Source organism: Pelodiscus sinensis, chromosome 14 (assembly GCF_052426305.1).
Source record: "Pelodiscus sinensis isolate ZL-2025 chromosome 14, ASM5242630v1, whole genome shotgun sequence".
Classification (NCBI taxonomy): Eukaryota; Metazoa; Chordata; order Testudines; family Trionychidae; genus Pelodiscus; species Pelodiscus sinensis.
In genome coordinates this window covers 16,709,994-16,723,004 of record NC_143065.1, presented here as the reverse complement: position 1 = coordinate 16,723,004, position 13,011 = coordinate 16,709,994, and the positions used below count along the sequence as shown (strand labels likewise).

Here is a 13,011-nt window from a genome sequence, read left to right as displayed (position 1 = left end):
AAGCCACTTATTGGCCAACACAAATCCAAATGTTTACCCTATTTGTTTGTAAACAGTGTATCAGCTAACCAATTTAGGATTCAATAATTAGAGATGCTCTAGATTTAGATATATGGTACCTTATTAGAAGTGATTTAAGAAAAAGTTTAACCATTTAAAAACTTCTATTTGAGTTAAACATGCATTAAAGGAGTATCTTTTTGAAACCATCAACCATTCACACTAGGTTCCCATACCAACTTCAACAAGCTCTTTATCTACAAGTAGTGGGCACAGAAATGTAAGTGGCAATTAAAAAAATTGTTAATTTATTCATTCAGAATAATTCTATGTTAGCAAAATATAGACTCACCAAAAGAGACAGGATTTTTTTAAATGATTAAATGTTACTAAATAGTCCATCACAATTTCCACTTCCTTTTTGACTTGCAATAAAAAGATCTATCAGCGAGCTTTCCCTTCCATGCCTAACTTGAGTCAACATTTTGTATTTGACTCAAGATTATATAGTTCATAATCTACATAAAGAGTTCCTCTGAAAGACTTACAGTGTGGAAGAAACTGGTTTCTAATACTAATCTATCAATGAATATAACCGATTTGCATTATATTGGCACAGAGTTATAAAACAGTTATTGGGAGTGGCTCAGGAATCTAAAATCATTCATTTTGTGTTTCCAAGTCATGAATAAAAAGCTGCCTTCCACTGGTCACCACATCCACTGTTACAAACAAAAGCCTTCTTATAAAGATGACAATATAAATCCCAATTTACAAAAAAAACTTTTGTCTGACTACTGAATAAGACTTCATTGAGATGCTAATCATATGTTGCATTATGGTTCCTGAAAAGGCTGTAAAAGTATATTGTTTCAAAAGGCTCAAACATGGCTGACCAAAAATATTCCATTTTAAAGCAAAAAGATTGCTTCCCTTCCCCCACAACTTGCTGCAGTAGCACAGAGTTTTTTGTTGGCTCTCCAGTGCAAGCTGCTGTCTATGTCAAGCTGCATCTATTTCACAAGAATTAGCAGCGGTTATAGATTACACAGCAAAATGTGCGCACGCTCTTGTTTTCATTTTAAGAAGTGCCACAGGGTCTCTTTCATTAATTTACAACCACCACCAAGATTACATATCTAAGGCAGTATGCTTTGAAAGGCAAAGAAAGTTTAGGTCTCAGAATTGTTTTCAGGTGTCTTAGTAAACATTATACATTATTTTTTTTAATATTTCAATTTACAGAATCCCAGAAGTTGTCATAAGCTGATATCAATGAAAAATCAAAGAAAAATTAAATAGATCATGATAAAGAAGATAACATTTCCCATTCTAATAGAAACTCAGGTGGCCATTAAAATAGCAGCCTTAAAGTCACACATTTTAAAATCAGCAGATCAGGACAACTTGCAAAACAAAAGTTTTTACAGAGTTGGGTTAGGAGCTTTTTCAGTAATTCTTAGAACACCGAGGAAGTTCCGGAAAACTGGAAGAAGCCTACAGTACCAATATTTAGAAAAGATTAACAATTTGACCCTGGTAATTATAGGCTTATCAGCCTGGCATTGATCCTCGGCAAAATAAGGAAACAACTAATACAGGACTATGAAAAAAAGATCTTTTAAAGCTTCCTATATTTTTATAAGATTGTAAGTTGGTAAATAAAGCAAGTAGTTTTAATGTAATATACTGTTGCTAATCTTGAGAGCCCATGCTACAATGTCCATGCTGCTATTTTTAGTGCATTAGCTTGAGTTCCAGCTAGTGTAGACAGAACCAAAGCAGACGATGCAAAGACTCAAGGAATGGTAAAGGTCACTGATAAAAAGCAATATGGATTACTTGGTAAGGCTGAACACAATTTATATGGCCAAATGTAAAGTTACACATTTTGATCAAAGAATATAGTCCATATATGAAGAATAGTAAGACACTATCCTGGAAAGCCATGACTCAGAAAAATATATGAGCATTGTGGTAGATAATCAGCTGCCCACCAGCTCCCAGTGTGGCACTATTTCCAAAAGGGCTGCACTAATGTGATCTTTGGATATATAAGCAGAGTAATCTCAAGTAGGAGAAAGGAACATCTACTCCCTTTACTAGTGTTGGTACAACCAGTACTGGATGTTCTATCCAGTTTTAGAGTCCACAATTCAAACAGGATATTCATAAATTGAAGAAAGCTCAAAAAAGAGCCCTTTGAATTATTGAAGTATTGAAAAATGTCTTACCTTACAGAAACAGATGCAAGGAGCTCAGTCTACTTCGTTTAACTGAGCAGGGAAGACTCAGTTTGAGAAAGCTGCAGTGCTTTGTCAAAAAGAAGCATTCTGAGCCTCATTTCTCCGTCTCTATGAACTCATGCCATGAATTTGGAGCAGTGAGGGCACTTTTGGGGAATGTGCCCTTCACCGAGACATTTTATTCAATGGGAATGCCCATCCAACACAGGCATGGGCTCCTGGCAAGCGTCACCTCTTTGAAACCGGAAGATCCCGGCGTGGTTGCCCGTTTTTTATCTATATATAAAAATTATTGTTTTTTAAAATTGTATAACTGTTGACATACTGCTAAAGCTTAACTAAAATAGTTATTGTTCTATTAATAGTTCAATAACTAACAAACAAGTAATTTAACCTCTGACAGTATCGGAGGAGAAGGCGTTCGTTCTGTCTGCGATCAAAGGACGATTAAGAGGAACTGGTGGGGCTGGACTGCACACTCTAAGAAATGGCACGAACGGCATGAGGCACATAACGCGCATGTGCAGTCCAGCAGACCACTGCTGACAAATCTCCAATCTGCGGCGTCGGGACAAGCCTGGCACCTACAGTGGAGCACCCATAGGGACACCGCTCAAAGAACGTGGTTGTGTTTGGATGCACTGGATCTTTAGGATGGTTGCTGAGACCCCCGACCAAAACTTCAAATCTGCTATTTGTTTGAAGTGGGTTCAGTATTGGAGGCCTGGTTGTGCTGAGCCCTCCTTCTATTGGGACGTTACTTGGGCCTGTTGTCATATGGCCTCTACTCTTGCCTGTATTAGTTCAAGTCTCTTGGTATTCGGTACGAAGTGCATCTGGGTCTTTTATTAGGCAGGGTGTACCTGCCTAAAGTATGCAGTATGATACAGGAATCTTACATGGAACATACACCTCATCTGTTTTTATATCAAAGGTCCTCCACCTTTGTCTAATTCTTTTGGGACTCCTGATGATTGTAACCATGATGCCCTGCACATTAGTATTGCTGTAGCTGTGGTCCTAGCTGCTATATCCGCCACATCCATTGCAGCCTGGAGAGCTGTTTTTGCTATGGATGGGCCCTCTTTGATGATGGACTGGAGATGAAGTCTCTTGTTTTCAGAAAGGTCCTGTAAGAGATCTTGTAATCTGAAGTAACTGGCATGATCATAGTTAGCCAGAAGGCCAGTGTAATTTGATATTCTGAACTGGAGGGTGGCAGAGGAGTACGTTATCCGGCCAAAGAGATCCAGTCATTTATGTTCTTTCTCTTGAGGCATAGACTGGTACTGAGGGTGTTTTGATTTGTAATGAACCGATTACATAACCAATTAATTTGGACAAAGTATTTTCTATTTGCTCTCCAGTTGGTGGATGGGACAGAGGCTGGTGTCTGCAAGAGTACATCTGATGGCTCCAGGACAGCCTCATTGATGGGTAATGCTATCTTTGAGGATAAAGCTGGTTAGATTATTTTGAGTAAATTGTATTGTTGGTCTTGCACTTCTTGGAGTATAATCTCCTGAGATTGAGCCACTTGTGTGAATAATTCTTGGAATTGTTTCAGGTCGTATGCCAGTGGAAAGGATGATGTTTGGAAAACTGACTCATCTGGAGCAGCAGAAGACTCTGAGGCCTTTGAAAAGCTCTGAATCGGATTGAGATAAGTTACCATCATGTGCTGGATCTTCCTGGGTTATTACTGAAGGAGGGAGATGAGAAGGTGATGAATGTGCAATGGTAGCTGGAGACTGTGTAGCTCAGGGGTGGCCAACCTGTGGCTCTTCAGAAGTTAATATGTGGCTCCTTGTATAGGTACCAAATCCAGGGCTGGAGCTACAGGTGCCAACTGTCCACTGGGCCGAAGGGTGCTCACTGTTCAACCCCCTAAAGCTCTGCTTTAGGCCTTTTCCTCCTAGGATCCTGCCACTTCCTACCCTCTCCACTGAGCCTGTCACTCCCATGCTTCCCCCTCCTCCAGTGTCTCCCACAGAGAGAGGTGATCACAGCGGGCAGGAGGAAAAGGAGGAGGCACTGACCAGTGGGGCTGCCCATGGGTGGTGGGGAGATGATCAGGACCGGTGACATAACTGTTGCTCTTTGGCAATGGGCATTAGTAAACTCTGGCTCCTTCTCAGGTTGAGGTTGGCCACCTCTGGTGTAGCTGTATGCGCTAGTGAAGAAGCTGGTGTATCCCGTGGATGGTGGTGATGGGAGGAGTGGGGGTGATATTGATGCCATGGCTCCCAGAGAGGCCACTGAGGTTAATACAGTCATGGGTGATTAAACCACAGAATGTGTGGGGATTGTTGAAAGGGATAGTGCTGAGCGGAGTGACGAAAGTCTACTCCCCGGTCTGCTCCCATGTTCAGTTCACAGTGACAATGGTGTGGGGTAGTAAGAAAAATTTCTACACTTTGTCAATACAGGCTAGAGTGAGGTAATGTTGGAGAATGTAGTGAAGCTACTCCCCACACCCATGTAGAAGGTGTACCTGAGTGCGGGGCTTTTTGTAAGTGGCACATCTTGGAAGGAGCACACTTTCATTCAGGCTGCAGGGAACCAGCTTGTTTGATTGGTGCTGGGATGCCTGTGGATGCTGGTAGCAGCATGTCTGGATTTGTCAGTGCCAGTCAGCCAGCCACATCAGCTGGTGCCCAGAAGGTAGTTAGCCATTTCAGTTCCAACTCAGCTCAGGTCAGTTTTCACTTCTCCACAGTGCCAGAAATAGATGGAACGAGCAGCCCAGGACATAGCAGGCAGTGATTGTGCCGGGAAAGCCAGTGGCACTCAAGAGCCTCTGTAGGGCAATGAACTAGCCCTCTCATGGGGCGCTGAGTATGCCCATATCTCTGGGGACTTATCCCTTGGTGGTTGGAGGGATTTAGCTGAGAGGAAATTCTTCAGCCTCATTTTGGGGCCTTTCCTTGTTCTGGCTGTCATGTTTGACAATGCAGGCACTTTTGCGCTAAGCATTCAATACAGTACACATGTCCGTCAGAAACCGGCATTCAGTCCCAACATAAATGACATTTCTTGAAGCCAAGAGAGCCTGGCATGTTGAATGAATGTGAAGATTCAGAATTTGGGGAGAAAATGAGTAGGGGGGGAAAAAACCGCAGGGAAGCATTTCTCCACCCCCCCAATAAAGAACTAGATAAAACTAACTATAAACTGACTAAAACTATTAACAACCCATAATCTAACTATGCTATTTTTTCATTTTCTGTCAGAAAGGAGAGCACTGCTGTGACTCCATCTTCAGCTGAGGATGGTAGAAAAGGAACAGAGGGAGGATTGCACCACACATGCATCTAACAGATGAAAACAGTGTAAGACAGCAACTGCACATGTGTGGGGGAAGGCGCTGCTAGGCAAAACCACCTATTAGTGGGGCGAGGATGCACCAAGAACTCAGTGGAGCACAAGGGCACCACCTGAACTGTGAGGTCCTGACCCAAAAGGATTCTGTGTGGGGTTCGCAAACCTGTTGTAGGGAGATCATGGGATTGCCATCCTTACTCCCATGTTGCTTTCAGAGCTGGATACAACAGCAGAGCTTCCTGCAACTGCACGAAATTCCAAGATGTAGAAGTGGATCTGATTTCTACTGTACTGCTGGAAGAACCCCCACCAGGGGTTTCTCACTGCTTCAGAAGGACGCTATTTGCTCCTTCTCTCTGCACAGCGGCAGAAAGTGCTGCTCTCTCAACCCCCCACACAGCTGCAGCAACTTCAAGCTGCTGCCCAGACCCAGACAGCATCCTGCAGCAGGGGAGACACCTGGAGATGGATCTCTTTAGCCTCTCCTCATCCCAAGCAGCTATGCAGAAGATGGACAAGTCCTGTCTCTTCACTGCCCAATCGGAGCTAGGAAGCCCCCACAGGAAGCCCCCATTTGACAGAGCACTCCCAGCAGCACAGAGAAGATATGATCCAACTCCACAAGTCTCCTGCAGCCGCAGGAATCTAAGGCTGCTACCCAATTCCAGACAGCATCCTGCAGCTCCTAGGAATAAGGAGACCTCAGGTTCCACGTGGAAAGGTTCATGGTCCATGACTCACTCTTCACAGCCGTGAATTTGGTAAAGTCTTATCAATGATTAATGTAGGAGGTATTTTCTGCACTTTCCCACCAACTGAAAATTCCCATTAAACGGTGCCCCAGAATAACAGTTGCTGACTGTTGCTGCACCTTTTAAGTACCAGTCTGAAGGAGTCTAGGACCCATATGTGCATGGAAAATTGCTGCTTTTGAAACAGATAAACTGGGTAGCTTTTCTACATAATTATATGGAGCAAGGAGCATTTGAATGCGAAGTAAGCCTGCTCATCCCTCCTTCTGGATACCACACATTTTCACAAGAAAGCAACATGGCTGGCATGTGACATTTTAATAAACTCAAGGGAAGGGTTAACTTTGTATTAACTTTGCCAGGAAGAACTACAATAATACACCAATGTAGCAGCTAGAAGCCTAGCCCAATATGCCATGTATCGAATAAAAAAACCAAACGGAAGTCTGAAGTGGAGTAGGCTTTTTGCCTCTTGTGGACTCACATGGATCACTTCAGGACATCATGACTCATGCTGCTGTATAATAGGAATCGTGGAGTATGTGTCTCCATAGACCCCAGTTTGAAACTTACCAATGGTTTAGCAGTTTAACATTTAATGAAAAAAATTTCTTTGTCTACAGCGCACAGTGGGAGTACTTACTGATATCATCTTCATGATAAATGACAGAGTGAAATGGCAGGGTTCGGTCCTTGATATATCGGTCTGCTGGCTCGACATAAAAGGTGCCACTGTGAGTCTGGATGAATCCTTCAAATCTTCCATCAATAACAGATCCATGGCTAAAGCTTCCCTGCTCACCTATTAAACAAGAATCAAGTATATTTTGGAAAAAACATTTACATCAGCTTAAACACATTCTTACAATTTATATACTCAAATATTTCTGAAGGATGCACTCTGAAATCAATGTAGAAAAACAGTGCGTGAATTTAACTTATGAGAATATACTGGAACATGAATTCAAAAAGGAAATTCTGAAGAAAAGAGCTGTAATACTAAAATTCTCATGACCATTTAAGATACATGTTTATTCACATGCAAAACAGCTAATATACAGAAATTAATCAGTATTCATCCCTACCCCATACTCATGATCTTCCAGTCACCTGAAGAAATGGGCTGTGCTCACGAAAGCTCATGATACCATCTACATGTTTTGTTAGTCTATAAAGTGCTACCAGACCATTTGTTGTTTAAGTTTATCCTGTACGGACTAACTCGGGTATCCCCTGAAGTTTCTTCCAGAATATGTTCCTAATTCCCAAAATTAAAAGATTGGCAAACTAAGAAATGCAGAATTAGGGCTCTCCTGTGTGTACCTTAAAAAGGTTACTGTTACAAAAACAAAACAAGTGTTACAAAGCAAGCGATTAAGTAATATTTGGCCACAAAACTAAGTGATCCTGCCACAGGAATCACTACAGTAACTAGGACCACCACAGTACCACAACTCGCTCTCTAACCAAGCTCCGCATAGCTCCAAATCAACTCTCCTATTCAGGCGGTTTAATGGACCTTCGCTGTATTCTGCAAACCGTCACTGACCTGAATACTTGCTACTGGTTGGAAGAGGCTAAGAGATGGCAGACTCCTCTGCTCAGACATGAAGGAGAAAAAAAAGTTAAGCTGATGTGGAAAAGTCATTTCAGCTTTGCATTTGCTCATATGCCAAAGGGCAAATTCATCCCATGTTTTGGAATAAAATGAGGCAACAAGGCAATGGGAGAGCACCTGTAATCTACAAGTATCTCTTTTCCATATAAACTTCCAGTTTTCAAAAAGCTATATACGTCATGATTGAAGGGCAACTATGGGATCAATAGGGTACAGAGGCTTTGTTTCCACTTCTCACTAGGGATGTTAGTGTATAGTCATGCAACCAATAAGTCTGGGTTTATCAGTTAATCCAAGCAACAACATTCACTCCCCGCTCTTGCTGCCTCTGCATAAGAGGCAGCAAGAGGGAGGAAGGCAGGAATCAGTGTCTGTGAGGAGCCAGCTTTTAAGTCAGCTCCCTATGAGCACCAGATCCCACTGAGCTGACTGCCCCAGCCCACCGCACTGATGCCTCTGATAGAGACACTCTGGTAACTGATCCACTCCCCTTGACTCCGCTGGCTGCATGGAGAGGCCGGTGCTCATCTGCAGTCCCAGTGACCATGAGTTCAGTTCTTCCCCTCATGTGACTCTTGTGATATTCAGCAAGAAGAGTCAACACCAAATTGTCCTCTTGCCCCTAGGCTAATCATTGTGTCTTGAATCAAAACTATTGTCAAATGCAAATGATCTGCTGGGCCCTAAAGTTGCAGCTAGACAGAAACTTACTCACCAGTCCTGGTGGGTCTGTCCAGCAGCTAATTGAGGATATGTGAGAAGTCGTGATGTTGGATACGGTTTAATTGAATAATCGTGTAACTGCACCAAATTTTATCAGTTACACGATTATTCGATAGTCTCCATGGGCAGGGTCCCAGAGTCTAGGTACACAAGCGCAGTTAGCAAAACTACCCTTTTCTGGGAGACTGTCTTGTTTATGAAAATGTTGTGGCTCGCACACTAGCCTAGGGTTGCTCATCACTGCCCCAGACTCTGACAGGACAGAGCTGTCTTTAATACAGTGTGGCCACTGTGACAGACCAAAACCAGCAGGCTGTAGCACTTTAATGGAGGGCTGGTATACAGGGCTCTGGGTAAATAGCGTTCTCTTCCCTGAATAAGCTCCTATATACTGCAGCCGCAAAATGAAGGCAGGCAGACACCTAAGGCTAGTTAATGACTTTCCTGCAGGAGCAAGCTAATTAAACACCTGCAGCCAATTAAAGCCTGTGGGTCTGCTTTAAAAGGTTTCCCCCAGGTAAGGAGGGGTGGGAGAAGAGAGATAAAGAGTGATGGACCAGAAGGCAGAAATGCGGTACAGAAGAAGAGCTATGTGTGGGTGAGCTGAGGACTGGCTAGTAGGCACCAGAGGGAAGGCACTTGGAGGAGATCATTTGGGGGGAAGTGGCCAAAGGAAAAAAACTGTCAAAATTGGAAGTAAAACAACCCTGTCTGTTGCCACTGCCTTAGGGTCCCTGGGTCGGAACCTGGAATAGTGGGCGAGCCCGAGCTCACCCTAAACCTCCCCCATGTCAACACAGAGCCTGCCCCAAAAAGGGAGACTAGGACCACAGAGGGGTTTTCGCCCCAAAACTATGAACTAGTCTGTGATGAGTATTGCTTAGTAACATGTGGTCCCTGCCTCTCATAAAGAGAAAGAGACTATGTGGAGAGCCACAGCAAGCTTCGGAGGCGAACACTATCCGCCAGTAGCATGAGACCTACGGGACACAGCCGGAGATTTGCCACACCACACATAAGCATTCAAGCACTTTGAAATGTGAAAGCAAGACATTTTGTACAAGCTGTGCCTCAAGAAAGCCATGACAAAAATTATTGCAAATTTAAGGGTCCCTTCCCACACTTTTCGTGCACAGAATACACTTAAGGAAACCAACTATGTTTCCCTACAAGTCTTCCAGCTTGTGTGTGTGCGCAAGATAGGGCAAGACATCACAGGTACATCTCTTTGTAGATGGTACTTAGTTATGGCAGTACACTTAATAGGAACCAAAATCTCTTATGTATGAACCTCCAATAATAAGGCGCACCTCTTCTGCCCTTGGGTTTCCTCTCATTATATGTTCTGGAACGCACGTATTTACAGACAATGACTGACCTATTGATTCTATGCTGGTGAAGATTCTCTTAATGTGAAATAATGAACATCATTATTTCAATGTAAGCATAAAGTTTAGTTCAGAGTATGTGAACTTTTAAATGAGGTAAACTTAAATAGGCATCAAATTTTAAAATTTCATACTCAATCACCTGAGCTATTTCATAATTCTTGTAGAAGCTTGGCAGAAAATTTTAAGTATTTCTAGCAAACATTACCTGGACTGCTGAAGAATAGCTTCTACATTCAGTTTCTTCCAAGAGCTAAGCACCAGATTACACACAATTTTTGCAGGGCTCTCTTTTTTGGGATACAAGTATATAAGTTCACTATGCTTGCTTGTTAAAATCTTTCAAGTGCCATGTTGACTAATAGTTAGGGCCTTACACCAAGTTCCTGGACATGAAAAAATGCATCATGAACCATGAAGTCAGGTCTTGCGTGTGCTTTTACCCTATACTATACAGATTTCATGGAGCAGACCAGAGTTTCTGAAATTGGGAGTCCTGACCCAAAGGAAGTTGCAGACTGGTTTGCAAGGTTATTTTTGGAGGGACATGGTATTGCCACTTTTACTTTTGCATTGCCTTCAGAGCTGGCTGGCGAGTGGTAGCTGTTGGCTGGGAGCCCAGCTCTGAATTCAGCACCCTGCCAGCAGCAGCACAGAACTGTAAGTGGCAACAGCATACTGTGCCATCTTAAGTTCTGCACTACCAAGGGCAGCAGCTCTGCCTTCAAAGCTGGGCTCTTGGCCAGCAGCCACCTCTCTCTAGCTGCTCAACTCTAAAGGCAGCACCAACACATCAGCAGTGCAGAAGGGAAGCAGTAGCACAATTTCTCTTACAATCACGTTGTGGCAGCCACCTCTTCCTCTTCCCCCACCCACCCCAATCCTTTTTTTGGTTCAAGATCACTACAATTACAATACCATAAGATTTCAGATTTTAATAGCTAAAATAATGAAAAAAAAATTTAATCCTTTGACAGTGAAATTGACCAAAATAGTCTGTGAAATTTGTAGTATCCTACTGACAGCATAGTTGGATAAGTGGTATAACTGAATGGGGGATGGCAAGATGAACTGCTCATCAATCTGGTGTAGTTCATCTTTAAGAAAAAAACCAGACTCAAGTCACCATCTGTTTGGTGACTCCTTTAGCAAAAACTATATTCAGAAGTGCAGTACCCAGATTCTTGAAAAGGTGCTTAAAATGATGGGCATTCAGATTTTGAAGGGACTTGAAGTTATGAAAAAATATTTTGGAATATGCTCATTAAAACTAAGTTAGAAAAAGATGAATTAATTATCTATGCATATTTTAGTATTTTTTTCAATTAAGGGAATTTTAAACTAATATTGTTGAACAATTTGATGAAATATTTTCCAATTGAGTCAAAGCAGCATGAAAATCAAATAGTCTTTGTTTAAAACCATTGCACTTTTTAAATCAATGAAAAAATGTTGTACTTACCATATATGTGTCCAGTGTAAATATGGGAGGTATCATAATCAACTACTTTATTTGATATTTCTACTTTAAAGTCATCACTAAAGAGGGATGTATCTCTCTTCATTCGAAGGTTGAAGTGTCTATAAAGTAAACAAAAGGTAGTAAACTGAAATAAAATTTCAATTACACAAGCACAGCTAAAGAATGACTATTAAAATGTGGGCGGTGAAAGAATACCTAGCAAATCCTTTAAAATATTACCATAATGAAAACAGTATTCCTTATATAGAACATGAGACATACAAATGTATTACAAGAATGATTTCAGTTCCGTACATAATGGCAGACAGATGATTCTGATGTAACTATATTTACAAAATTATGTAAGACAGAAATTATGATTTATCTTAATAGTTCACAAACCTAATTTTAATTGTTCAGTGTCAACTATGGATTTTGTTCCCATTTCTCCATAAAATGCAGAAAAAAACCTGAGCCATCTTTTCTTTGATAAAGCACTAGAACATTATCAAGTTACTAATCTCTTCATTTTCTATTTATCTGACTTGCCTGGAAGAGACTCAAAGCATATGTATGTTGTTGGCTTGATTTGAAAGAAAAGTAAGATGGATGCCAATTCAGGTATTGAAGTTCACAAAAATGCATAAGGGTTACTACCAGTGTTCCATCTAAGCTGGGCGGCAGCAGAGCTTCACAGGTAATTAATCAGCCCTGCCCAGGCAGAGGCTCAGTGCAAGGAGCTGACTGACTGGGCGGGGCTAATAAATCACCTGTGAAGCTGTGCTAGCGCACAACTTAGAGGGAACACTGGTTACTACATGTAACTATAACAGTTTAACCATATATAAACTGAACAGATTTACTTATATTTAATTCTGACTACATTTAATTTCACTAGAAATATCAACGATCTCTTCAGAAAGCAGGAGCATGAGTTTATGACTCTACTTCGAATATTAAAGTGGAAGGAAAAGACATAACACATTTCAACTTTGTTGGGTTTTTTAAAAGTGACAAATTTTTACAAACTCAGATTCTATTTGAAACAGTCCTTTCACTAGGCCAAGATAAGATTATGGTCTGAAAAGTGCAAGAATTGAAATACCATAAGTGCTCCAATAACTAATTCACCACTAATAATCCACAATTATTAGGCCTAAAATTCATTTTCATCCCAATGATATTATTTGTATTACAGTATAACAAGTACCACATTGATTTTTTAAAAAAGTAATCACTGCACAGTCCAATTCAATAAAATAATACAGGTTGAACCTCCCTGGTTTGGCATTGCTGGCTCCTGGATCAGGGATTTTGCTGGACCAGGGAAGGTCATTTCTGCCCCCCTCGACATGAGCCCCCTCCAGCCCTGGCCCAATTGCTGACCTCCCAGCCAGCTCTCACCCTCACTACCCTGTCAGCTCCTGCTGCAGTGGCCAGCAGCCCCACTAGCTCCGTGTACCAGGTTCTAGCTATAGCATCTGGCAGCCCCGCCAAC

The 13,011-nt window shown here is 41.8% G+C and overlaps 1 protein-coding gene across 1 annotated transcript in view; it reads right to left on the bottom strand.

Annotated features, from left to right (window-relative positions):
• ADAM10 (ADAM metallopeptidase domain 10) overlaps window positions 1-13,011 on the bottom strand; it is a 122,974-nt gene that overhangs the window by 47,470 nt on the left and 62,493 nt on the right. The window contains exons 3-4 of the mRNA XM_006112456.5: window positions 11,514-11,632; window positions 6,966-7,124 (exon numbers count right to left, since the gene is read on the bottom strand). Of these exons, the coding sequence (XP_006112518.2) occupies window positions 6,966-7,124; window positions 11,514-11,632 (278 nt within the window). The remainder of the gene's footprint in view (window positions 1-6,965; window positions 7,125-11,513; window positions 11,633-13,011) is intronic.